At 43.1% G+C, this 27,974-nt stretch overlaps 1 protein-coding gene across 11 annotated transcripts in view; it reads left to right on the top strand.

Moving 5' to 3' along the window:
- Window positions 1-27,974, top strand: part of AFF1 (AF4/FMR2 family member 1) — a 196,427-nt gene that overhangs the window by 147,539 nt on the left and 20,914 nt on the right. For 10 of the 11 annotated variants that reach the window (XM_044945672.2, XM_044945670.2, XM_044945673.2 and 7 more), the window contains 5 exons: window positions 477-528; window positions 12,243-12,297; window positions 12,385-12,452; window positions 15,238-15,394; window positions 20,506-21,450. In XM_044945672.2, coding sequence (XP_044801607.2) covers window positions 477-528; window positions 12,243-12,297; window positions 12,385-12,452; window positions 15,238-15,394; window positions 20,506-21,450 — 1,277 coding nt within the window. The remainder of the gene's footprint in view (window positions 1-476; window positions 529-12,242; window positions 12,298-12,384; window positions 12,453-15,237; window positions 15,395-20,505; window positions 21,451-27,974) is intronic. The other variant, XM_044945674.2, reaches the window with a different exon arrangement.

Here is a 27,974-nt window from a genome sequence, read left to right as displayed (position 1 = left end):
TCATCGAGGACGGGGGCATATGTCTTGAGCATCTTGGTGTCTATGAGAGGCAGTTTGTGACCAGCAGTTGAACGAATGAGTCAGGGGTGTTGAATGATGGGGGGACAGGTGGGAGCACAGGCGGCCAAGGACAGAGGCTGTGAAAGAGAGTGCGGCTGATGGATGTGTGACATCAAACCAGGTGGTGCTTCCACAGGAGCCCCCTTCAGTGGACCCCGAAGAGAGTCTTCTGTGGGGTCGGCTGGCCGGGCAGCATTCTCAGGGTTTTCCAGTTCTGAGCAAGCCCTCTCTCAAGATGTAACATAAATGTTATTTTATAATAGCTCTCTGTTGACAAAATTTAAGTGTACTAAGTGTTTTTAGGTGAAAAGGTGGTGGGGAAATAGCAGGGAAAAAAAAAAAAAGAGGGGATTTATAACTAACAATCTCATGCATTTGTCATTGTGCTCATCTGATCATTTTTCCCTCCTCCACAGAACAGTATGATACATCTTCAAAAACTCACAGTAATTCTCAGCAGGGAACATCGTAAGTAGCATGTTTTTTGTTTATTAAAAGTTTATAATGTTATAATTTCCCATGTAAATCTGTTGCTTAGATTTTTTCCCCCCACTTGCTTTCAGAATATGACTCATAAAACACTGCTGAGTTGTGAAGGGAAGAACTGACCTACATTTCTATTGGGGTTAGGTTCTCCCGTTCAAAGTCGAGGCACCTTCAGCATTTGCTAAGGGGTTTTCTCAAAAAGAAAGGCATTTGAGCCATTATTTACATGTTAACTCTGGAAAATAGAAGGTTTTAGCTTTATAAATTTCAGTCTTAAGTAGCTTTAGCTTTTGGAAGCAAATTTGGGGGGAGGTGCACAGTTTTAGACTTTCTGCCACTTTTTTGGCCTCATTTTAACTAATAAAGAATGTCTTGCTGCCCAGCTGTTCTTTATTAAGACCAAGTAAGTCCAGATATGTTTGGGGTTTTTGAAACAGTTGAAAATACGTAGTAGAGAATATTTCAACTGTATTTTCAAACAGTTGAAAATACGTACCAGCATTTTGAACTAATTTGTCATTTCTTGGTGGTACTGAACTAATAATTCTCTTCATGACTAGTAGTGGTTCAGCTAGTGAGTGAGGAGATCTTTCTCGCCTCAGATATTTGATCAGTTACTAACACAGCATTGCTTGTCTCCGAGGACTTCAACTTTCTTCTCATTTTAAGGCCTAGGATTTGTCCCATGCATTTTTGGAAGGCAGTGCTGTGCTGGATTGAATATTTTGGAAACTAGATAGTTGAAGCAGAGGTTGTTTTCTCTCTTCACCATGACTGAATATGAGACTGGGTGAAATAACTATTTCCAGAGCCAGGTCCTTGATGTAGTCACTTTCACTTCTTGATGGTAAAGTAAGAAAAAAAATAGTTTTGTTGTTGTTGTTGAAAAGATAGATTTATTATAGTTTCCAGGTTGGATTTGGGTATATAATAAAAATCTGTTGATGACTTTTTGCTTTATTCTCCTTTACTAGAAAAAAAATTAACCCAATGGTAGTTATTCTTTGCCTTTTGTTGTTGTTGTTTTTGCATTTTCTTTTTCCCTTTCTTTTTGCTTAAAAAAAAGTTTTTTTTACTCCTGTGTTCTGAAGATCGAGAATCACTGCATTAGATTGCATTTAGGGGTGCAGGCGGTTGGTTTAGCCAGTTGGTGGCTGGTGAGGGATTGACAGGACACCTCCAGGGACCACACTTGCAATAACCCTGTGGATGCTCTGTGGCTGCCCTCAGCTTGTACACCTTGTGCTCGTGGTATAATGGTTGGTAGTAAAGCCACACAGACCATAAGAGGACCCAGCTACTGTCTTTACTGGGGGCAGCGAGGGAAGGCAAGCTGAAGTGCTTTCAGCCCTACAAGAACTTGGCAATAAGAACAGAGACAAGGAGCGCCCTGAGCAGCAGAGCGAGTGGGGCAGCTGCACCAAAGGAAGGAAGGGGCTGTGTCCTGGGCCGGTGTGTAGCGGGAGAAAGGCCCCTGGATCTGACCTGGTCCCAGCTGCCCCTGCCCACTCCATTTTCCATCAGCTTTCAGACAGGTCGTTCATAGGGACTCAGAGCGTTTTCTATGACCATTTTGCTACTCGGGGTTGCTCTCCTGATGAAGTGAGTTAAACCACTGAAATCAGAGGTGCCTGCAAGTTTATAACAGATATGCTCATATCCTGTGACACGTGTAGTGTTTTCTTTATTTTTTAATATGAAAAATTTTGGATAATTTATATGTGTATTTATTTTTTGGCTATCCTGGGTCTTCGTAGCTGTGCAAGGGCTTTCTCTAGTTGCAGCGAGAGGGACTACTCTTCAGTTGTGGTACCTAGGCTTCTCACTGCCGTGGCTTCTCTTATTGCAGAGCATGGGCTCTACGGCACTCGGGCTCAAATGTTGTGGAGCGCCGGCTAAGTTGCCGTGTGGCCTGTGGAATCTTCCTGGACCAGGGATTGAACCTGTGTCCCCTGCGTTGGCCGGTGGATTCTTAACCACTGGACCACTGGGGAAGTCCCTGTAGTGTTTTCTGGATAAAAACTATTGCTTTGCCCTGTATAAAATTAACCTGGAGAAGAACATAGGTTTGGAGAAGGGAGGAAAGCAGGGCCTGGTGCAGGTAGAGAGGACCAGAGTGACGTAGGAGAGAGAAATCTTGAGGCTGGATGAATACGGTGGGTTGTATGCCCAGGGGGTTGGCAGTATTGATTAGCGCCAAAATGAAATGTCCCTATGGGGAATAGAATCACTTTTATGGAGATTGGATGACAGCAGAGTCCCAGTTAATTCTGTCGAGGGCAAGTGTTGTTTCAGAGTTAGCATGGCAGATCTCTTAGCGCTCACAGGTTCGTTTGATCTTAGGTCAGCCTGAGGGTTCTTTGACAAGCAGTTAAACTGTCTGAATGGCACAGAGCCTGGCAGGGAGACCGTCTAATGCACTTTGGATGTCAGGAAAGAAGATGTTAATTTCAGGGTCATTTGTTCTTTGGTTTTAAAAATCAATCTAGGTCCTAATACTTTTTCTTTCAGAGTTCCTAGTATTTGGGCCTCCTTACAAAAGCAGAGTGGTGCTTATTATCAAAGAGGGATAAGAGGACCTGGCCCTGGAGAATAAGCTGTGGATATTAATAACTTTTAACATCTGTCCAGACTTGGGTGCGGGTGGGCGGTAGCCAGGTGGTAGAAGAATGTAAGTGTGAAAGAAATGTTTTGAATCTGTTACGTTTAATCTCTGTAGTTGAAACTCTAGTTAGCTGTCAAGTGATGAGTTCGTTCTACCACGCACCACAGGGAAGGGATTAGCTAGGAATCCAGTGCTATTTGCTCCCAAGTTTAGGGGAGGGGATGTTGATTTAAGGGCTCCTAGCTTTGGAATTCTCTGCCTTTCCAAAACTTAGGTCTGTTGAGTTCTCCGGGCACAGTACAAAGCATTTCCTTTTTCTGTACCGCTGTTACGCCCTTTGGGCTTCCCAGGTGGCTCAGTGATAAAGAATCCGCCTGCCAAGTAGGAGACATGGGTTCAGTCCCTGGGTTGGGAAGATCCTGTGGAGGAGGGCATGGCAACCCACTCCAGTATTCTTGCCTGGAGAATCCCATGGACAGAGGAGCCTGGCATGCTACTGTCCATAAAGTCACAAAGAGACACGACTGAGTGACTAACACTTTCACTTATATATATATATATGTAAAACTGAATCACTTTGCTGTACAGCAGAAATTAACACAACATTATAAGTCAGCTGAACATCAGTTAACAAAAAAGGTTGTGCTTTATGAAGGTGTCTCACCTGAGATCTTTATTTCACTTGACAGCTCTGACTTAAAGGGCTATTTGCTGATAAATGTTTGGAAGAAGTATTAATAGTAGAAGTTACCCCAAGGGGCTAAACTTATAAATTATTTGTCCTTGCGAGTATACCCCTGTCCCTTATTCACAGTTCTTCAGCTCTTTTGAAAGCAAGGAACATATATTTGTGCTGGTCAGTGATATATCTGTACGTCTACAGTAAACCTTCAGCTTCCCAGAATGTAAATAAAGAGCTCTTCATTAATAATAATAATTCTTGGTTCTCAAATATCTGGCATTGCTAGAAAAAGATGCATTCTGTTTTTATTCCCAACTGAATAAGTAATTGTGAATCCAAAGTTACTGGTATTCATAATTATTTTAGTGACGTAGATATAGAAGAAAATGTTCTGTTTTTCAAGAGAAAAAAGTAGAGGTATTAAATGACAGAGAATAAAGCTTTTTTTTTTTTTTTTTTTTTTTTAATGAGTTACTATTAGCCATGCTAGGAGACGTCAGAGTTTATAATACTGGGTACTGAAAAATTTCCGTGCTTGGGTGAAAGGAAACAAATGGTCATTCTGAACAGTGTTTGAAAAATTTGCTTATTTCAGAATTATAGTTACCGCAACACATAAATCAATATTTAGAAAATGGTAAAACTCCCAAAGGCAGAAGTACCTCCTTTCATGGTAGAATCAACAGTCTTTTGGAATAGTCAATTTAATTCTTGGGTTTCTGGCTTTAATAGACCATATTCTAGGATCTCTTGCAGGACAGTATTTAACTTAACATTGTATACAAAGTTATGCTAGGGACTTGCATAATATTGAAGGGATATTCTGGTGAAGCTGTGAAGTGAAGCATATATGTGTTTTATATTAACTTTTTGGCTGTGCTGGGTCTTCATTGCTGTGCGTGGGCTTTCTCTAGTTACAGTGCTTAGGCTTCTCATTGCGATGGCTTCTCTTGTTTCAGAGCATAGCCTCTAGGCACACGGGCTTCAGTAGTTGCGGCATGTGGGCCAGTAGTTGCCCCAAGGCATATGAACTTCTCTTGGACCAGTTATTGAACCTGTGTCCCCTGATTTGGCAAATGGATTCTTAACCACTGGACCACCAGGGAAGTCCAAAGCATATTTTAAATAATTATAAAAAATACTGCCAAAGTGCTGGACAATCATCTTCTCCAAAGTATTCTCCTTGGATCTCTATATATTTCCCAAATGATGGCTTGAACTATTCTGGGAGCACCGGGATAATATATACTTGGTCTTAGACCAAAGGTCAAAAAAAATGGACAAGAAGAATAAGTTTATCAAGTGCCTGTTGTACAGAAGGTGTTACGTAAATGAGTTTGTTTATGTTCTGCATAAGAAAAATCATTCTCATTCTTTAACATGCTTTGACCCCAATTATATAAATATTATTCTCTGGGCTTGATGCCAGGCAATTTGGAGATGCTTCCAAAAGTTGCCTCCCATTCATCCATTCAGTACTTAATTCTTAAACACATGCTGTGTGGCTGATGCTTGGGGAAATAGTAGCCAACAAGATAAAGTCCTTGTCTTCCATGTCTTGTAGCTAAATGCAGGTGGCAGAAAGTACAAACTAGGTGATGTGATAGGGACAGGCTTGAGGAGGCATTTGGGGTGGTGGTGATGTTGATACTTCTGGGAGGCTCAGGAAAGTCTCTCAGAGATGGTGGCATTTGATCTGGAACCTGAATGGTGAGAGGGAGGCAGATAATACTTGCCACCTTAAAAGAGGCTTGTTGGGCTGCAGGCTCTAAAGGCATTTGAAAACCAAGGAAACCAACCCTGAATGTTCATTGAAGGAATGATGCTGAAGCTCTAGTATACATTGGCCGTGTGATGCAAAGAGCTGAGTCATTGGAAAACACCCTGATGCTGGGTAAGATTGATGGCAGAAGGAGAAGGGGCCAGCAGAGGATGAGATTGCTAGATAGCATCACTGACTCAATGGATGTGAGTTGAGAAAACTCTGGAAGAGAGCGGAGGACAGAGGAGCCAGGTGTGCTGCAGTCCATGGAGTTGCAAAGAGTTGGACACGACTGAGCAGCAACAATTCTTACTGGAAGTGACTCAGTTCAGTTTAGTCACTCAGTTGTGTCCGACTCTTTGCAACCGCCTGGACTACAGCACACCAGGCTTCTCTGTCCATCACCAACTCCCAGAGCTTGCTCAAACTCATGTTCATCGAGTCGGTGATGCCATCCAGCCATCTCATCCTCTGTCATCCCCTTCTCCTGCCTTCAGTCTTTCCTAGCATCAGGGTCTTTTTCAACGAGTCAGCTCTTCGCATCAGGTGGCCAAAGTATTGGAGTTTCAGCTTCAACATCAGTCCTTCCAATGAACACTCAGGACTGATTTCCTTTAGGATTGATTGATTGGATTTCCAAGGGACTCTCAAGAGTCTTCTCCAACACCACAGTTTAAAAGCATCAATTCTTTGGCGCTCAGCTTTCTTTATAGTCCAACTCTCACATTCATACATGACTACTGAAAAAACCGTAGCTTTGACTAGACCGTCCTTTGTCGGCAAAGTAATGTCTCTGCTTTTTAATATGCTATCTAGGGTCTAGTGGAAGTCACTACTTTGAAATAATTATATGCATATGGAAGACAAATATGGAAGGGTGTCTGTCCTTAAGGGTCTATTTAAGTCTTATTTTTAATCATACTGCTAATTTACTTGAGTAAGTGACCCCAGAGTTTGCCCACTCAGCTACCCTGCAGAAGCCTCTGAGGCCTTCCATAACCTATAACCTACCTCTTCACCTCCTTCTTTATGCTCCCCCAACACCCCAAACACACACACACACTTCCCACTCTGGCCACATTGACCTCTCTCCTGTTTCCTGTGCCCTGATCACTCTCCTGCATTTCTTGCACTGTGCGCCCTCCTTGAATGTCATCCCTTCATCAGTCCAGTCTTCCCTGACTAACCTGATGTAGAAGAACAACCCATAGCCACTTTCTCTCTTATGCTTTTCTCCCCTCTGCAGGCTTGTTACACATTCAGAAAGAATGTGCTTTGGTTACTTACCTGCCTCCCCTGGGCTCTGAGCGCACAAGACAGGGATTTCTGTCTGCTTAGAGTTGTATCCATAAAGTCCAGAGCAGGGCCTGGCACATAGTAAATACTCAGAATAAATACGGAAGGAGAAAACATTGCACATAACTTGATTAAATACCTGTAAGCAATGTTTAATAGAATATCATTTTCAGTAATGATTCTTCTAGATTTTGTTTCCTGTTGTCTAGTATGTCATCTTGTACTAGTATCTTGTTTATCATACTTAATGACTTAATCTTATTTATTAACTTCAATGGGCTTCCCTGGTGGCTCAGACGGTGAAAAATCTGCTTGCAGTGCAGACCTGGGTTTGATCCCTGGGTTGGGAAGATCCCCGGGAGAAGGGAATGGCTAGCCACTCCAGTATTCTTGCCTGGAGACTCCTATGGATGGAAGAACGTATCTGGCTATGGTCCATAGGGTCACAAAGAACTGGACATGATGGAGCTATTAACACACACAGACTTCAACTTTTCCCTCATTTATACCCTTGTGATTTTTCTCATGTCCTTGTTTGACTTCAGAAAATCTTCACTTCATCCATGAAGTTTAAATAATCTTTCACACCTCTATAATTTTTGCCTTATTAACCTTAAGGTCACATATTATGGTGAATCATGTACCCAGTGACTTATCCCTCTGCCCTGGTAGCCCACCATCTCCCATAGACGGTCTCTCCTAAACTTGAATTCTGCCAATTACTGTCACCATTTGGAGAGTCTCCAGTTTTATACTGTGTCACAGTGTCTTAGGGGCTCCGCTTTTTCATTTAAAAAAAATTAATGGTATGTGGAGCCCTCTAAATAACTTGTCACCTCCCATCACCTCCTGCACAAAGCATTTGCAGTCCTTATTTCTGCCCTTCACCAAAAAAGAAATCAAATCCTGATGTAACTTAAACATTTGGGAAATATGAGAATTGTGCAGGTTTGCACGTTCTCACATGCTCATTAGTGGTTTTTGAAAAGTACATATCACTTCATTTGCCATTGTGGGCACGCCTAGTGCCAGGTTTGTGACTTATTAATCATAAGCAACTACTTTGAGCTTGCCTCCACTTGCTCTTTTCCAAATCAAAGGTATGGCCCGATCATAGGAAATGTTAAGCTAAGAAATCAGCGTATTGAAAGAGTTTGGGGTTCTGAATTAAGATGTTACAGTGTATTGGCAGTGGAAGCTTTGGGTAAGCCTAGTACAAGGGATAGTAAAAGAATAAAGGCTTGTCTGGTGTGTCCTCACACAGTAACCATCAGGCTCTGAGCTGCTGAAGCATGCCTGCTGGAACCTGCATGCAGCTCTTTCAGCTTTGCAAAACAGCTGTCTGAAGAATGCATTTGTTTCAAAGGGGCTTGAGGATTGTTTGTAACCCTTCAGTAAGAAGTTCTCGTAACTGATCATGTAAAATGTGGTTAAACCTACATGGTAGTTCAAAGAGTCGCTTTACCTGAGCATTTGCTTTCTTTTGAACAGTGCCAGGCCTGGCCATATGGTTCCTTATGCTTTGAAATAACTTTTTTTTTTTTCCCCCTTAGAGTTTGGAAATGAAATTCGTTATTTGACCAGTTTGAATAGTATGTAAACTAGTCCATCCTAAAGGAAATCAGTCCTGAATATTCATTGAAAGGACTGATGCTGAAGCTGAAACTCCCATACTTTGGCCACTTGATGCAAAGAATTGACTCATTTGAAAAGACCCTGATGCTGGGAAAGATTGAAGGCAGGAGGAGAATAGTGTATTCATTTTACTTCAGCAGTATAGTTCTTACTTTCTTTTAAACCAGAGTCTTTCTCTCAGTGGCTTCTGGCACTTAGTTTTCATGCACTCAGTTGGTTTCTTAACCACTGTCCTATGTTGGCCAGAGCTAGGAGATGGTATCCAATGAAATGGCTTTTGCATGCCAGCTCCAGCATATAACCAACTTCATGATTTTAGGCAAGTTAGGTGGCTATTCTGAGCTGTTTCCTCCTCCCTTAGGATGTGAGGGGGTGATCAGAGCCAGCCCATGGGATTGTGCATAAAATCACTGCAAGTTCAGATCACAGAAAGGGCACAGCTATGTGGTACTGTTACTTAATCAGCAAAAGGGATGCTGTTCATTCAGCCAGTTTCTTAGGCTGCCTGCCAAGTTCTAGATAAAATATATTTTCTAGATAAAATCATATTTTCGCCTTCATATTTTCTGACTTGATCCTACCTCAGAAAAGCTTACAGTTCAGTATGGCCCTTGGGTCTTATGTTTCTTAACTTAGGTTTTATTGGTATGAAGGAGACTAGATCTAAGAGGTTTGCTTCTCTTTTAGTCGGTGCAAAGATGCTCACCCAAATGTGCTGTAATTTGTCATCTTGACATTCAAAGACCAGTCTATTGCATATCAATAGAGTATAGTATGTGAAGCATAGTATAGTAATATATCTTATATGAAGATCCTAAAACATAACTAGTATGGTAATTTAGTGATATGCATGGCCTCAAATTCAGATATTTGTGGCACAAGTAGAGGAGTTTAGCAACTCATCCCTTTAAACATAACACCTTTACCTGTCTTCAAGTTACATTTTTTCCCAACTATATAGATTCTTTTTTTAAAAAATTATAATGGCATTGATGTTTAATTTTCTATATTAACAAAACTTAGTCATGTTTTTTAAGTAACCTTTTTTCTTTTTAGAGATACAATATGTGTTTGTTATCCGAAACTTGAGAAAATATCTCTTTCCCCAATACTGATTTATATTGAGCTACCCATCGCTAATGATAGACTAAACCTTGGTTTCTGGAAGATTCTGTGGCTACTGTTGGCTGAGTTGCAAGACATAATACACTGTTTCTGCTGACTCTTGTGTCAAATAAATGATGCCCATGAATTTCGATTAAGTGAAATGTTGGATTGGCCATTAAGTTTATTCATGCTTTCCTGTAAGACGGCATGGACAACCCAAAGGAACTTTTGGCTAACCTAATACCACGTGTAAATCCTTATTACATCCTACTTAAGTGTTTGGTTCTGTTTGACCTTATTGGTTTCTTCTCTCTGTCTCTCTTTTTCTTTTTGAGTTAATGCTTCTTTGGAGATATCTTTAGCAGTCTCTTTTACAGGTCACTATCGGTCAGCCCTTTCGGTCTTGAATAACCTGCAAGCTTGTTTTGTTATCATCTGCCTACCAAATGCTCTGAAGGGGAGAAGGATCTATGAGCATTTTTACAGTCCCTTTTTATCCCCTCAACAAGTAGAGTAAAAGTCAGAACAAGTACCTTCTGAGTTACTGAACATACAGTATCTTATATACTTTCTGACTTGAGAGTATATATGCACAGAAGCTCGGCATTCAGTAGCTAAGCAAACAAAGTTTTTAGTTAGTCCTCTGCTTGCAACAGGAAGTGTGGTTGGATTACATGATCATTGATGTTTCAGGAAATTAAGGCAAATCAGCTTTATACAAAACAAACCCAATGACTGGGAAACAAAGAGGTCCATTTACTGTGGTTTTGTTGTTGCTGGTTTATACTGAATATACTTTGCCAGGTTTTTTTTTCCCCCTAGGTATATTGTATCTAACATTTCTTCTAAAGATATATCTTTTTTTTTTAATTTATTTTTTTTATTGAAGGATAATTGCTTTACACAAAGATATATCTTTTATCTTCTGCTTGTGTATATCCCAGCCAGGCTGTTTTTAAAGCAATAAACCTGTTGAGTGACTTTTTCTTGTACATCATTATGATTGCTGCTGCCAAGTTCTGCATCTGAAGGCTGTGTCTTCTATCCTTGCTAAAATAGGAATTTAGCTTCTGCTTGGTAAATATTGGGCTTCCCAGGTGGCAGGAGATGCGGAAGACTCGGGTTTGATCCCTGGGTTGGGAAGATCCCCTGGAGGAGGAAATGGTAACCCACTTCAGTGTTCTTGCCTGGAGAAACCCATGGACCCTGGAGGTCCAGGGTGGGCTATAGTCTGAAGCATTGCAAAGAGTCAGACACGAATGAACACACATAGAAAAATATTGAGCAAGGTCTACATTTACAAGTGGCTAACAGTTTTCATTTTTAGTGAAAAAACTTATCACAAGATGTTTTTTAGTGCATTTGTTGGTGAAAATAAGTCCTTGGCAGAATTACAACATTGCACACAGGTGGTCATTTTGAAAGAGCCAAGTTTTATCCTTTATTTTCATTAGAAAATAAAGTGATTTTTTTTTTACCATAGATTCCCCAAAAAATAATGCCTGCTTACTTCAGTGGCAGGTTAGCAACTGAACAATGAGTTTGCAATAAAAATTGTTCGTAAGAATATCGAAGAGGTATTTTTAGAAGTACTGAAGGATTGTAACTTCTGTATAATTTGCTTTTTGGAACATCACTAATACTCCCTATTTTTTCCCATAATTTCACTTACAGCATTTCCTCAAATAGTCGTGCTTGTAAATTTGGGGGAAGTGGGAGGGAACAATTACTGATTTATTCCTTTGATGTTGGCTATCTCCATGGAAGAAGGTAAAGAAGAGGACGGGTAGGGAAGGGGCTAAGATCGGAGTAAACGTGTACAGATTGGAAAATGTTTGCTTTTGATATTTAGGTTCATCATAAACCTGAATGCCTAGAGATAAGTCTTAATATAACTTTGAGGACATGAACTGAGTTTCTTTCATATTTCTATCTGAATGATAGCAGTAAGGTTAATCATTTTTTAGACAACAGTACTATTTGCATTACTACTGCTTTGTCTACTGATTAGTGTTCAAGCAGACAGAAGAAGAGGTTTGTGTGTGTGTGAAAAAGTTCAATGTTAATGTCTTTTGGACAAAGATGTAACGTAATTGTTTGGTGACAGTTGCCTCAATAAGCTTCATACATCTTATTCTATATTTATTAAATTAATATAGTACTTTTAAATTAATAATATTTTATTTAATAATTTAATAATAAGTATTATTAAAATAAGTATTAAAATAATTACATAGGTATTAAATTAATAATGGTACTTTTGAAGTGTCGGGCACTGTTTTTGTTGTTGTTTCTTTGTGTGGACATGGGAACTTAAGTCTCAGGGCTGGCAACAAACCCCTTGTAGAACTTGTAGTTCTGCTTTTAACGCTCCGAATGTGTGAAACAGTCAGCTTTGAAATGATAAGGAGCTTGGACTGAACAGGTTTCTGTGTTTAAATTGTAAAACTTAACATTTCCAGGAAAATGAAGCATTTGGTGAATAAAGAAAAGTTATACCTGTCCCACCCCCTCTTTTTTCATTAAGCACTTTTTCCTGTTTATATGTGAAAAAAGGTTTTTAGACATTATTTTAAATTCTGCAATGTCTCTGCCCCTGCCTGTCCCAGCATGCTCAGAGATGACCTTCAGCTCAGTGACAGTGAGGCCAGTGACAGCGATCAAGTAAGTTCTGTACACCCCATCATACCAAGACTCCTTTAATCCTCAGTATTTCGGAGCCACTTACCCTGTTTTTTTGTTCTTTTCCTGGTCCTTCTTCCCCTTACTGTGAATGTCCAGACCTCAGAGAAGCCTCCTTTCGCACCTGCACCTCCAAGGTATTGTGTTCTGGTTTCTCCCCATCTATACAGAATGTTTGCTTTTTTCTACCAAATGGGAAAATTAGTCTTATGTAGTACTTTCATGGCGTCTTCATGGGAGGAGATGGAAGATCACAGGTAAAAGAAAGGACCTGTTTAATATTGCGGAAGCTTAAGTCAGCCCTCGAGAGGTTGTTTATAAAACAGAAAGAATCCCTGTGTCCACCTGAATCTTTAGTTGGCTTTGTATGTTTAAAATTTGAGCCTTTAAAATAAGCTTCAATCACTTCCATCAGTATTATGTAACCAGCATTTGAGAAGTCATATTGAAGAGCCCAGTGTTTTTATGAAAGAGACAGGTTTACTATGTCTGCAAAACTAAAGCCAAATTATTTCTAGAAGTTGTTTTCCATAGTCCCTGTCTTCACAGTTGTGTCGATTTTCCAATTGCTTTAGGTGCTTTTTAAAATGAACTGCAATACATTTTAGTGTGACAGAAAATGGCACCCTTTTCACTTTGTAAACAACCATATTTTAGAAAATGTAATGCTTTCATTGCTGAAAATGGAAATTTTCTGAACTACCTTTATTTACCATATCCTCTGATACTGAATTTAATGATTTAATAGGCCAGTACCTGACCTCCATGGACAGAGAGTTCAATTACCCCGTAGCTGTTTTAGTCCCTTGAGAGGTGGTCATCCATTTTGAGACAAGCTCACTGCTGAAAACCTCTCATCCAGCTGAGTTTTCTGTTAATGACGGGGGAGGTCACTTAATTATGTGAGATCTTAAGGATTCATAAACTCTGCTTATTTATAGCTCATTTTGTTCAGTCATTTCTCATGATTTCTAACAACTTAGAAAATATGACAAAGTAACCTAACTTTGTTATAGGAGTAGATGAGGGGGAGGAAAGAGAGAGAGAGAAAAAAAATCCCTGCAAAGTGGAGGATACATTAGAGGCAGGAATAATATTGAAAGTGTATCTGTTTCTGACTCTCACTGGCTTAAGCTCATTAGCTATTACAAATCTGAAATGAGAAAATTCTGTTTTTATATAGTGTTGTTTAAAAATCGCCTCAACTAGTGATTTTATTACTGTCTAATAATTTTTCATTATTCTAATATAGTTATTTAATGTATTGGTTATTTTGAAAATGTTCTGGGTAGGTTTGGAGGCTTTCACAGTTGTAGTTATTAATTGCTTTGGCTAATTCCATCCGGGGCAAGGCTTTAAGATACGTGTTGCCATTCTTTGTCCAGCAGTATGATCACTGTGTTTTCTCAGAGCCCTAAGGTTTTTGCCCTGTTCTGAAAACTTAACAGTTGTTATTCTCTCTGATATTCAGCTGATATTTGGGGATGATCTCTCATAAAGAAAGTCCATTTTATCATCTCCCCAAAAAGTGTGAGTGGATTATCACTTTCCAAAGGAACCCCATTTGTATTCAGCAGCCTCTAGCTACTCTGCAGTTGGTTCTCATATCAAGCATGCAGGGACACTTGAATGGATTGGCTGTTCTTTTATAAGTCAACTTCTTTGGGTTTTATATTGCAGGCCTCAGCAAACTTAAAAGGTCAGAAAGTCAAGGTTTTAGGCTTTGTAGGCCGTAAAGCCTGTGCTGCAACTCTTCAGCTCTGCTTTTGTAGTACAGAAAGGATGCAGAAAATAAAGGGGTGTGGCTGTATTCCAATAAAACTTTATTTAGAAAAGCAGGCAGCCAGCTCAGGCTATGGTTTGTCAACGCCTGATCTGGAGCAGCTGGCATCTTGCAGTTTACATAGCTGGCCGTGTTCTTCAGAAAAATCCCCCAGGCTTTTGTTAGGCAATTATCTGGTGAACCGTTTCAAGGGTTTTCACTGATTTTTAAGCCACCATGGATAGGCCCTGCTCTCAACTGGGTATCATGGTCATGCACTGTAGTGCTGCAAGGTAATCTTTTTTTTTTTTTTTTCCAACTTTTTACTTTGTATTGGGGTATAGCTGATTAACAGTTGTGATAGTTTCAGGCGGACAGCAGAGGGACTCAGCCATACATGTATGTGTATCCATTCTCCCCTACACTCTGCTCCCATCCAGGCTGCCACATAACATTGAGCAGATTTCCATGTGCTACACTGTAGGTCTTTGTTGCTTACCCTTTTTTTTTTTTGGATAGAGCATTAGTTTTTGTTAAGGCTGCCCTGATAGCACACTCTGGGTCAGGAAGATCCACTGGAGAAAGGATAGGCTACCCACTCCAGTATTCTTGGGCTTCCCTTGTGACTCAGCTGGTAAAGAATCTGCTGGCAGTGCGGGAGACCTGGGTTTGATCCCTGGGTTGGGAAGATCGCCTGGAGAAGGGAAAGGCTATCCACTCCACTATTCTGGCCTGGAGAATTCCATGGATTGTATGGTCCATGTGGTTGTAAAGAGTCCGACAGGACTGAGCGAGTTTCGCTTAGTTTTTATTTTATATATATATATATATTATATTATTTTTTTTTTTTAAACTTTAAAAAATTTTTTTAAACTTTTTATGTTGTATTGGGATATAGCCAATAAATGTTGTGATAGTTTCAGGTGGGCAGCAGAGGGACCCAGCCATACATATACACGTATCCATTCTCCCCCAGACTCCTCTGCCACCCAGGCTGCCACAGAACATGGAGCATTGTTCCGTGCGCTACACAGGAGGAGGACCTGCAAGGTTCTCTTGTTCTTTCGAGTAGCAGAAGAGCGGGCAAAGAGCGGAGTGAGGAATGAGGGAAGGAATCCGCCTCGCCTGGGTCTCTGATTGCCTCTGTCGCTTCCCCGCAGCGCTCCACCGGCGCTGCCAGCAGCCGCGGCCTCAGCACATTCCAGCAGCGCCGAATCTGAGAGCACCAGCGACTCCGACAGCTCCTCGGACTCAGAGAGCGAGAGCAGCTCCAGTGACAGCGAGGAGAACGAACCCCGAGAAGCCCCGGCTCCCGAGGTACGGGGGCGCCGTCGACCTCGGGTCTGGAAGCCCGGGTGCCGCCCCGTGCCGCACGTCCCATCCCGGGGGCGGCGCTTTCCTGCCTCGCTTTCCTGTTTGTGTTTACTTGCTCACCGGGCATCTGGTGGTGGAGCTTGGGGGGCGAGGTCTTCTCCCTCCTGTTGAAAAGGATAGGTCCTTCCCTGTGGCTTCCAGAGCCGTTCTGAAAAGCAACTCATTGAGAACGTGTACACCCCCTTTTCTTTTCCCTTCTTTTGAGAACCGAAGACTCTGTTTTCAGTAGGCAGCTATTTTCATATTAATGAGAAAGCGTTCTGAAATTTCAGGAATGCATGAATTCAGTCAAAAGGAGGCAGCCTGTTTTAGCAAAGGGCAGGAACAGTGAACTAGAAAGAAGCCATCAGAGGTTCTATTTTTGAATCACTAAAAGCCTGTGTATTAAATGGATGGCAAAGTAGTTTTGCCAGAGCCATCTTTCTTGGTCCCTCTGCCCCAAGTTGCTTATCCACCACCCTCCAGAGGTATTGTGAAGATAAACGGAGGAGACTGAAAATCTCAGGCACTAAATCTATCTGGAGGATATATGCTATTTACTGGATTGCTGAGTACAAGAAGTATAGTAACAATTAACAGAGTTGCCCAGTCTCTTCTAAACTTAGTGGAGCAGTGAAAAATGTTTGCACGGGGAAGGCATTGTCAGTGACCCAGACCCACTTGTATAGAGAAAAGTGTTCTGTGTATTTTGGGTAGGAATCCCAGGAAATGAGATTTTCTGATTAAAAAAGTGTTGAAGTTTTCGGTATTTGTCTCTGCTGTTAAGAAAACAAGGCCACTGCGTTAGCGCATTAGCCAGACACGTCAGGAGATGGTGTCCTGACTGAAGAGCACAGTGTCTGAGGGCAAGGGAGGATGAGGACCGGGCTGAGTGTCATCTTGTTGTTAGATGAGAGTTAATGTCTGGCATAGCGGTCAGTGCTCAGTAAATAGTTTTGGAGTGAATAAACATAGATCGACATTAGTTGCACTTGAAATGCCTTTCAGATTTTAGAAGCTGCTCTCTGTATTTCTGGGGGCTGATCTCTCGTGAGACACTAGTTGCTGTTGAAGTAATTTTCCTGTGCCCCAGGGGGAAAAATACTGAATATTCTCTACAGAGAAACTATGTGCTTGTTCATAAGGTCTTTGCTTTAGGTCTCACCTTATTCATGAAGGAAAATCTGCATGCTTGTTTGGTTACTGTGATAAGCAAGAGAATCCAATTAAATCATAAAATTCGATTCAAATAAAATGGAAATGGCACAGATTTGGCTGAATAATTGAAACTTGGAAAAAAAAATTAATCTGGCATTTGTATTCATGAAACATTGGATTGGCCTAAAAGTTTGGTTGGATTTTTCTGTAGCATCTGATGGAAAAATCTGAACAAACTTTCCAGCCAACTCAATGGTTGTATCTTGCTGCTCAAGAGGTTATTGAATAGAATAGATTTAGAGACTCTTCGCTGGAAAATGATGTTCCCATTCTACTTTACTTTTTAAAAATCGCTTTCCTAAATAGGCTCATATTTTACATTTCTGTTACTATGCAAACTTAGACTTCAGTATGGTCTGTTGGTTACATACCAAGGCTTGGCTTCCTCAGACCTGTTTTTGTCTTTGTCTATGTTTTAAACCTTTAATTTTCCCCAAAGTTATTTAACAACCTTTCTTTCCTTTTAAAATAAGTACCTGCATTATTGTAAAACTGAGTTAGTCGAGCACTACATGAATTCCATAATAGCCTGTAGTTACTAGTTTTAACTTTTTCACTCTATGTTTTATTTTTAATGCTGAGAAGTTCGCTTCTTAAAAGTCTCCGTTTAAAATTCATTTGACCAAGTAGTCCAGTGATCTTATGAGATAGGAAATGTTATATGTGTGCCAACAGGCTGGTGGTGAACTTGGGGGAAAGCCACTTTGAGTCTCAGCTTCATAGTGAGTCACATGTAAACCTCAGCTTTTTAGAATATATGGAATGCATCGACCTTTTACTGCTTAAGTAAAGTTCAGAGAAAAATGACTTCTATTCTCAGTTATTCAAGCATCTGCTTAGTTTTCTAATCTAATTCTTTCTAATCCAATGCTTTGGTGGTAAACTACCATGGTTGATTATCTGCTAAGCTCTTGATACTTTCTTCATAAATTATGTAATATGACCATGAACCCTAGAAGGTTGGGAGTTTTCTTTTCACCTGTAAGGAAGTATTAACACTAAGATTGAAACCCATAGCCATTTAACTAGGAAGCCTTTTATTCTTACAACACCATGCCACTTCTCTCTGTTTTTTTATTTTTTCCTTCTAAGTCTTGGAGTTGTACTCCGTCACAACAACTATGTTGTTTTACAAAAACAGTGGATGTATGTTGTGCATAGCTCAGAGCTTTTCTTTCAGAATAATTCATCCTAAAATAAATGGAATTTGCATCTTGAGAAGTGAGAAGTAAAGAGACATACAGTCAAACGTTTATCAAAAGGCTCATATGTTTTTGCACCTCCTCTGTGCAGTGTTAGGGTTAATCCAGCCCTAGGAGATTGGGGGTGGGGCATGAGGAAAGGCTGAGGAAAAACAAAAGTCCAAACCTTGATCCTGTCTAGTTTTCGTCAGTCCCGTATGTAAAACTTTCCCCTGTCTCAGCACTCAAATAATACCTAGCCTTAAAGGAATTTTGTCCATTTTACGTGGTTATAGTAAGTATACAAAAGGATCACTCCTACCCGTTCCCCTTGTCTGGACATACTCAGTTCTGCCCTGCAATTGGGCCATAGGCCTCCCTTCTGGCCATTTTTAGGACCACAGTGGAAGAAAATGTGTTTTATTTCTGTATCCAGGACATTCCTTTAGGGACTACTAAATGTATCTTAAAGTGCCCTGTTTGGGGTTGGGGGAGGGGAGCAGATGTTATTTATACCAGGAATGACCTCCCCTTTTGGTTCGTGCATAAGCACTCCTCTAGAAAGCAAGAGGGTCCGTGGCTGTGGTGGGGCTGTCGGCATAGCCCTGATGAGGGGGCCCTGTACCTTTTCTGAGAAACAGTTTGAAGGATTTGGCTCCTTCCCAGTAGGTTAGAACTACCACCCCCTCAAGTCTTTGCAAGAAACAGTGTCTGACAAGTAGACGTTGGGTGTGAATCTTTTCTCTACCCTAAACAATCATCCCGTCTTGTTAGAGTATTGAGTGCAGTTTTAAATCATGTGGGACTTTGTTAGGGTAGCTCTTCCTTCTTCCCTCCCTCCTTGCTCTGAAATTCAAATGAGAGCATGGGGGATAGAGTTGGTATAAGTGGAGGGAGATACAAAGAAGATACATTGTCTTAAGCAGGAAAACAACAACAAAATTCTGTAGCCCTCTTTCCTTAGAGTTCCTCTTAAGTTCTGTTTTACTACCATTATACTAAGGCAAAACTAGCTACCTGACCAGTTTATTCCTTAAAATTTTTTCCTGGCCCCAAACTAGCTACCTGACCAGTTTATTCCCTAAAAATTTTTCCTGGCCCCAAAGCCTTTACATTATATCTACATATCTTAGACATATTACATTTGAATTTTTTTTTTTAATGAGTTGAATCATTTGGGATATCCCACTTGGGAAAATCATTAGCAGCAGTCTTCCCTATAAAATATCATCCACTCACTAGAGTGATTGCCTTATCCATAATCTAATCAGTTAAATTGAGATATCTTTCAATTAACTTCCCGGAGTGTTGTGGAAATAATTTAGTCATACAAACCACCTGTCAGAATGGATCTTAAGAAAAACATGCAGCATGCCAGTGCTACACTGCCATTTGAAAAAGAAAGTAATCACTAGTTACTCTGTTCACACATGAATATTTTCCCAAATAACATAAAATTTATAGGTACAGTAATATACCAACATCCATGGAACTCTCCAGGCAAGAATACTGGAGTGGGTTGCCATTCCCTTCTCTAGGGGATCTTCCCAACCCAGGGATTGAACCCAGGTCTCCCGCATCGCAGGCCGATTCTTTGCCATTCGAGCTACCCAGAAAGCCCCAAGATACCACTAGAAGTGCCGAAATAAATATCTCATGTACACCACTGTGTGCAAGACATAAAAGTAGAATTGGGAGATAAAGACGTCCTTATCATTCCTTTCATGAGATCTAATAGCCCAGGTGGGGAGAGAGAGAATGTGATGCACCAGTAGTCAGCAGCAAAGATTTCAGCACGATATCTGCTGTTAGGAAAACAGGAGAAACCTGGGACTTTTGTTTATTCTCCTAGTGAGTCGCACAGATAATCAGTATAATCTCACTGCTCTCAGTTGTGTGCTCTGGGGCCTCCCTGTGTTTCTTAGAAAAACAGGTGCTCATTCAGACCAGACTACCTGTAACAAGAGTCTTTGTGTTTGATTTTTAAAGAATTCAAAGGGGGAACTCATGGTTGACTAATGTGAACTCACTTAGTTCTTTTTACCCAGAAGTAAAATTTGAAATTCAGAAGACAGTGTATCTGTGATAAACTGTCATGTATTAGTGTTTTTAAGTACATTGAGAAATGAAATCAAGTCTTGAAGAAAGTCATTTTCAATTGATGAGTATGTCAGAAAAACAAAAAAAGGGATAAACCATGAAACCCATCCATAACCACTAAGACTTAGTTTATTCATTGACCTTCTTCTGAAAATCCTTGATAAAAGGATTCTTTTCACTCTTCATTCTTTCCTATCATTTCCTGATAGGATAGTTCACAAGTCAGAATGAAAATTCTGTTTAAATTATACTGTAATTAGCAGTGAAACAAAATCTTTATTACACAGATTTCTCAGCAGTTGACAGTGGTCAGCACCGGTCAGTATCTAATGGTCTATTATTAGTCAGTGTCTGCTACAGCTGGAATTCCTGCAGCATGAACAATGGGAAGATTGTTTTAAGAGTTAATTGTTATAGGATTTAATCTGCAATTAGAGGGGGATCAAAAGGGCCTGAATTCTTAGGTTTGGAGTGACTGCATCTCCCCGGGACAGTCATGTAGCAGTTGGTGACTAACCCAGAGAAGCAGTATGGTTACTGCTCAGCTAACCCTGTCTTCTTTTTCCTTGTTTGTAGCCCGAGCCTCCGACAACCAACAAATGGCAGCTGGACAACTGGCTGACCAAAGTCAGCCAGCCCGCGGTGCCCACCGAAGCCCCGGGTAGCACGGAGCCCCCGGCCCGACCCCCGGACACTAAGGGCAAGGGCGGCGACAGTGCCACCGCGGGTCACGAGCGCCCAGAGTCCAAAGAGCCTCCCCCCAAAGGCTCCAGCAAAGCCCCCCGGGTCCCTTCCGAAGGCCCCCAGCCGGGCAAGAGGAGCTGTCAGAAGTCCCCTGCCCAGCAGGAGCCCCCCCAGCGGCAAACCGTAGGAAGCAAACAACCCAAAAAGCCCATCAAGGCTTCCGCCCCCGGGCGCGCGGATGCGCCTGCAGATGCGCGCGCCTGCCTGCAGGTGGAGAGCGAGCCCGGACTTCCTCCCCCGGCCTCCAAGGACCAGCCCTCCAAAGACAAGCCCAAGGTGAAGACGAAAGGGCGGCCCCGCGCCGCAGACAGCCGGGAGCCCAAGCCGGAGGTGCCCACCCCCAGCGACCGGAAGAAGCACCGCAGCGGCCCCCCGAAGGCGCCCCCGAAGGACGCGGCCGCAGAGGACCGGAGCCCCGAACACTTTGCGCTCGTTCCCCTGACGCAGAGCCAGGGCCCTGTCCGCGGTGGCAGCGGCGGCGCCGGCGCCAGGACTAGTGGCTGCAGGCTGGCTGTGGTGGTCCAGGAGGACCGCCGCAAAGACAAACCCCCGGTGCCTTCGAGAGACACCAAGCTGCTCTCCCCGCTCAGGGACGCTCCGCCGCCACAAAGCTTGGTGGTGAAGATCACACTCGACCTCCTGTCTCGGATACCCCAGCCCCCAGGGAAGGGCAGCCGCCCCAAGAAACCAGAAGACAAACAGCCACCAGCAGGGAAGAAGCCAGATCCTGAGAAGAGAAGCTCAGAAAACTCCAGCAAGTTGGCCAAAAAGAGAAAGGTGAGTGTGCGAGACTAACCTTCCCCTCCAGCGTGGACCATGCCAGCTGCACACCAGGGGCTGTTTGGTGCTCGATTGTCTTAGAAGATTATGTTCACATAACCCTTAACTGTCTTAGAAGAGGCTGGAAATCTTTGGATTCCATGTTGCTTTTGTGACTAGGAGCAGTTAGTCTTTCATGTAGATAAGTGCTAAGAAATGCCAGATGACTTCAGCTGAAATAAAGACGAGACAGTTATTGAGAAGGACACACTGCTTTAGAATAATATCGCATTAAGGGTATGTGTTTTATCTATTTGGATAACATTGGTGTTTACCACCTGACCCACTGGGTTTTGTCTTTTATTATTTTTATTTATGTTTTTTTGGCTGTGCTGGGTCTTTGTTGCTGCATGGGTTTTTCTCTAGTTATGGAGAGCGAGCGTCTCCTCACTGATTGTGGTGTGGGGGCTTCTCACTGGTGGCTTCTCTTACTGCAGACATGAGCAGTGGGTGCGCTGGCTCGGCAGTTGCAGGCCGCAGGCTCCGAAGCGCTGGCTCGGCAGTTGCAGGCCCCAGGCTCTTGGCTCAGCAGTTGTGACGCATGGGCTTAGCTGCCCCATGACCTGTGGAATCGTCCCAGAGCAGGGATCAAACCTGTGTTCCTTGGCATTGACAGGCCGCTTCTTATCCTTTGTACCACCAGGGAAGTGCTGGCCCATTAGGTTTTCCTCTAGAAATGAAAACCTTATATGAAATGAAATGTTAATTCTCATTTACTGACAGAAGTGATATACACTAAATGTTACTCTGTGGTTTGATCTTTTCAATACTGATATTACGTCCATATTTTAACTCATGGCAACACAACACCTCGTTAATTTGAAACCACTATATTTAAGAATTTATGACCTCTGTGAATGACTTTTAATAATAGGGCATTGTGGGGAAAAGTTTTAGAGCTATTACAGAGATGGTTAGGGCATCTTTTTGAGTAATACAGGCTCTCAGGGTGCACTGTGAAGTAGGCTGTGATTTAGCGTAGTGTTTGGTATTTTGAACAGTGTCCTTTCAACTTTTATTCTAAATTACTAAGCTCTCGATGTATTTTTTCACTGCTTCTGGGTGATGAGAGATTAGTGAATTCCCCCCCTGCCCCAGTGACATTCCCAAACCAACCTATCCAAGATTCAGAATGAAAGACACAAGAAGGGCCAACTCTTTCCTGCCGAGAAGGAATAAAAAGTTTAACACTCCTGCAGATACATAAAAAACTTCTCAGTTATGGAAGTTGAGCTAAGAATAGCAAGGACAGAAAGATCATGAAGCCTGCTGTCGTGTCTGATTTGACTGATTACTCCACGAGGTTAAAAATATAACATGACTTTACCAAACAGTAAAGGGGACGGTTTCTCCAGCACCTTGTCCAGTGAGCCGCGAGGGTGTGTATTGCTAACCATAACTGCAGCAGACGAGCCCAGTGGGGCTGGGATCCAGTGTGCTGACTGGCAGTGCTGTTTCAGCTCGAAGCAGACATTTTCACGTGCCTGGTAACTTTTCCTTTTTCCCTTCTTTTTGACTGTGCTGGGTCTTTGCTGAGGCAGAGGGAGTTTCTTTATGGTTGTGGCTTAGTTGCCCCAAGGCATGTGGAATCTTATCTTGGTTCCTTGACCAGGGATCCAGCCCATATCTCCTGCATCAGAAGGCAGACTCTTTACCACTGGTCCACCAGGGAAGTCCCCTGATAACTTCTGAAACAATGTGTGTATGTAAGAGGTGTGAAACTTGATGGAGAAAATTGTGATGGACCAGGCTAGGGAAATGGTGCCTACACCTAACATGCCCGAGAAAGCCTCAAAAGTACACTCTTTTTACCTCCTCCTGGGAAGTCTTTTATCACCTGTCTCCCAGCTACCATAACCTTGGGTTGGCCAAAAAGGTCATTCAGTTTTTTTCCATTACAGCTTATGGAAAGACCCAAAAGAACTTTTTGGCCAGCCCCAATATTATCTAGTCTCCACGGCTGACCTTCTGCATCAACTCGAGTGGGGAGAAGTATTAGCTTCTAAAGTGCTTACTAACCTGGTGGGAACTGGAGTCTCCCTGGATGGTTGTCTGCACAGTCCACCCTCCAGCGCAAGTCTAGAAGCTCTGTCTGTAGCTCTACCAAGGGAAGCCAGCTATCAGCCCTTGGCTGAGCTCTGCTAGGGCAGCTCATTCATCTTCCTGTTCAAAGGACAGAGAGGTAATGACCCCCTCATCTTAGGCAAGTACATGCTTGCTTTAAACCTCTGGCAAACAGCTGAGCGGTCTGGCCTTGGGAACAGCCTGCCTGTTTGCTGTGGGAGTGACAGGATCAGGGTCTGAACTGGTCATTCCAAACCCTGGCTGTACGTCCCCGTCTGCTGGGGACGCCCTGGCTACTGCTGGAGGGATGAGCACCACCCTGCATGCTCCCCATTGGTGGTTTTCTTTCTTCTTTTTTGTTTTACTTACTATTCTCCCCTCCCCCACATTTTAAAAATTTATTTTAGAGGATAAGCTTTACAATGTTGGGTTGGTTTCAACCAAAACATACATATGGCCCCTCCCTCTTAAACCGCCCTCCCGCTCCCGTCGTATCTTCTAACTCCTCAGATTGGTGGTGCTGGTTTAGTCACCAAGTCGTGTCCGACTCTTGTGACCCCATGGACTGTAGCCCTCCAGGCTCCTCCGTCCATGGGATTCTCCCAGCAACAGTACTGGAATGGGTTGCCATTTCCTTCTCCAGGGCATCTTCCCGACCTGGGAATCGAACCTGGGTCTCCTGCACTGTAGGCAGATAACTCCTCATTTTCTAATACCTAAGGCTCTGGAGCAGAAGCTTGTCACCAGGGCAGGATTGTACAGAGCTAGTGGTTTGGACTGAGAAATCTCTCCAGGGTGGTGCTTTTAGACATCATGGATCTAGGAATTCCTGGTCTGAAGTATGTCACTAGTTAGAAACATTACTTAGGAGCCTTTAGACAAATATAAACAGCAGCCGACTGTGTAGTTACTTCTGGATCAGAGAGCCATGTGTCCTTGGTTTGACTTCCTACTGGATCCCAGCTGGTGTTAAGACTGAACACTGCATCCTCAGGTGCTCTCTGTGAGGGCCAGGCTCCCCACTTTCTTGCCAAGACCCTGACTCTGCTTGCTCAGGGCACCGTGGCTGCCCTGCTTTGATGAGTGGAGCTGCTCCGTGGGCAGCCCAGGCCTCTCTCTCTCTTTAAATTTAATTTATTTGGCTGTGCTAGGTGTTCGTTTCAGTGTGTGGAATGTTTAGTTTCAGCACGTGGGGTCTCGTTCCCTGACTAGGGATTGAACCCAGGCCCTCTGCATTGGAAGCGCAGACCAATGGACCACCAGGGAAGTCCCACCCAGGTCTCTTTTTAAGCTTGGGTGCTTTCTTCCATATTTGTATAGTGTTCATGTTCTTCAGGGCTTCCCTGGTGGCTCAGAGGGTAAAGCGTCTGCCTACAATGCGGGAGAGCCGGGTTCATTCCCTGGGTCTGGAAGATCCCCTGGAGAAGGAAATGGCAACCCACTCCAGTACTCTTGCCTAGAAAATCCCATGGACAGAGGATCCTGGCAGGCTACAGTCTATGGGGTCGCAAAGAGTCAGATACAACTGAGCGACTGCACTTTCACTTTTCACTTCCATCTTCTTCATATCGAGTGTGAACACTAGAAAAAGCTCCATGAAGAAGTAGTGAGAGCAATTGAATAATGAACCTGCTCCTTCCCATCCTTTTCTTGCCACGAAATTTAACAGGTATTTTCAGAGTGTTAACAGATTCTTGAGGGGCTTTCCCAGTGGCTCACCGGTAAAGAATCTGCCTGCAATGCAAGAGATGCATGCAGATGCGAGTTCGATCCCTGGGTTGGGAAGATCCCCTGGAGAAGGAAATGGCAGCCCCCTCCAGTATTCTTGCCTGCAGAATCCCCATGGACAGAGGATCCCGGCAGGCTACAGCCCACGGGGTCACAAAGAGTCGGACACGACTGAGCGCACAAATACACACACACACACGCAACAGATCCATGAAGCCATTTTAGACTCAGAAGTGTGAGAAGATGATTTAAAGAGTTAGTGGTGGTTAACAGCTGTGATGAACCCATTGAATGTGGTGCCTATAGAAGTGTATTTGTATTTTTTTCTTCTACTTTGTAAAGTAGTAGGTTGGGGGGACAGTTCATGAGAAGTAGAGAAAATCATGAGGGCAAATGGGCATGAACTTACATGGTCCTCCTTGCATAAACTACAGAATTTCTTCAACCTGATTACAGTTTAGAATTTAAACTAGAACTTATATTTTCTTTTATATAATTTTTAAGCTTCCTGTTTTCCAGACTTGGAAGAGAAGTTGAAGTTTAGAGGCGCAACACAGTATATAATCAAGGCGGTACAAAGGAAAGGATTCTAAAAGCACACCAAACGTTCAGAGAGCTAAGCCTTGCTCGAGGCACTTTTCTAGATGATGTTGGTGTTCAGTTACAAGGGTGACTCTGTCCTTCATTACCTCTCATAGATAATCTCATTTAATTGAGTCACCTTACAGAAGTCTTTCAAATAAAACTCTAGACTGTCTCAGCAGTTGTTTAGACAAATACCAGAACAGGGAGGTTACATTCGTGCAGGTCTTTCCCTTCTTCTAAATAACTGCTTTACTGACCGAGAAGCCTGGAGACTTTTGGAAGCACGTTGCAGTGCATGGTTTATATGTGTTTTGAAGAAGCGGGAGGGAAATTATGGGATCTGGTGGGAAAATGTGCATTTTTATTGCTTGATGGTTGGTTCAGACCTTCCCTTCTATCCAAGATCAGCCTGTTTTCTCTTGGGTTGTTTCTCCAGATAGACATTCCCAGTTATTATCCTTCAAAATCAAGGGTTTGAAGTCATCCCTATAATTTCCTAAAACCACTTACATCTAATTTCTTCATGCCTGTTAGTTACCCTAAAAACATCATATGGAGAGCTGTTTTAGGGCCAGTCTAATGCCTGTGTTTCCCTGATGAGAAAGAAGGGGGAAAGTGGATACATTTTGCCCTTCTGTGGTGCTTAGCTCAGTGAATATAGCCCGCCTTCTCAGTCTCCACCCTCATTCTTGGGGTCAGCTTGGACTTGTCTGCCTCGTCGTCTCACTGAGCCTCCGGCAGAGGCAGATCTTGGCTAAGTACCTGAACTTCCCCAAAGGCTGCCTCTCCACTTTTGCTCTGCTCCATGTGCTACCAAGTCAATTCGCTTCCCCGCGGGAAAGGGTGATAGAGTTTAGGACTGGAGCACTAAGACCCATGTATCTCTTGTTCAGCCGCTGCCTTTCACAGATGGGATCCAGAAAGGCTTGAGGGCTTCCCCCTGATGGCTTGGCGGTAAAGAATCCACTTGTAAAGTGGGAGATGCGAGTTCCATTCCTGGGTTGGGAAGATCCCCTGGAGGAGGAAATGGCAACCCACTCTAGTATTCTTGCCTGGGAGATCCCATGGACAAAGGAGCCTTAACAGTCGGATACAACTTAGCGACAACAAACTCCCCTTTTACTTGCAGTACCTGGCTGGTGAGTTGAGTGCCCTGGAGGCCTCCTCTCCAGAAACCGGCTCAGCAGAGCACAGCCCCAGCACTTCCTTACATGGTCATCGTTCTTGCCCTTTGGCTCCATGCCGCAGGTGGAGCAGCCTTTGGCAGGTAATCTGAGGCTTCCTGAGCCAACAGGTTAAGAAAAGTCAACAAGTCAAATCAAGAGGAGCCTCCTCCTGGTGGAGATGTGGGCACCATGGAGGCACTGTTTTTCTGAAAAAAGGGAGCTTCCAAGACCCAGACCTGAGACTTGATCTGTGGATAAGCCCCTGGGCAGAGGAGACTCTCTTTTTCCTCCTGAAAAAAAGCATCATGCTTACCTCTCTTTCAAATGGTCTCTTGATCCAGAAACATCTCGGAAACTCCTCACCTTCTGTTTTCTGGTCTTGGATCAAGTCTTCGTCCCCCCCACCCCCGCCCCGATGAGACAACTCCCTCTCTAGTGGCCCTTTGCCTAATCCTAGATCCACTTCGAGAGGTAGTGTAGGCTGGCTCCCGTGCCAGTGGAGAAAGTTCAGGAGTGCCTGCTCCAGGGACGCCTCTGGGACTGTTCCTGCAGAGGATGAGAGGGTTCCAAGTATGAAAATACCAACCCCAGGCTCATAGGAGTGCTCTCCATCAAAGCAGACACAGTCACCAGAAGGGAATTTTGCTTAATTGGTGTAATGGCTTCCCGGCTTCCCTGGTGGTTCAGATGGTAAAGAATCTGCCTGCAGTGCAGCAGACCTGGGTTCAATCCCTGGGTTGGGAACATCCCCTGGAGGAGGGAATGGCCACCCACTGCAGTATGCTTACCTGGAGACGCCCATGGACAGAGGAACCTAGCGGGCTACGGTCCATGGGGTCACAAAGAGTTGGACACGACTGAGCACCTAACCCTTCCTACCAGCTGACAGAATATTACTGCTTTTGAGTTGCTGCGTGTCAGTATAAAGCATGTTATTCC

The sequence above is a fragment of the Bubalus bubalis genome, chromosome 7 (assembly GCF_019923935.1).
Source record: "Bubalus bubalis isolate 160015118507 breed Murrah chromosome 7, NDDB_SH_1, whole genome shotgun sequence".
Taxonomy (NCBI): Eukaryota; Metazoa; Chordata; class Mammalia; order Artiodactyla; family Bovidae; genus Bubalus; species Bubalus bubalis.
This window is presented reverse-complemented; position numbering and strand designations above follow the sequence as displayed.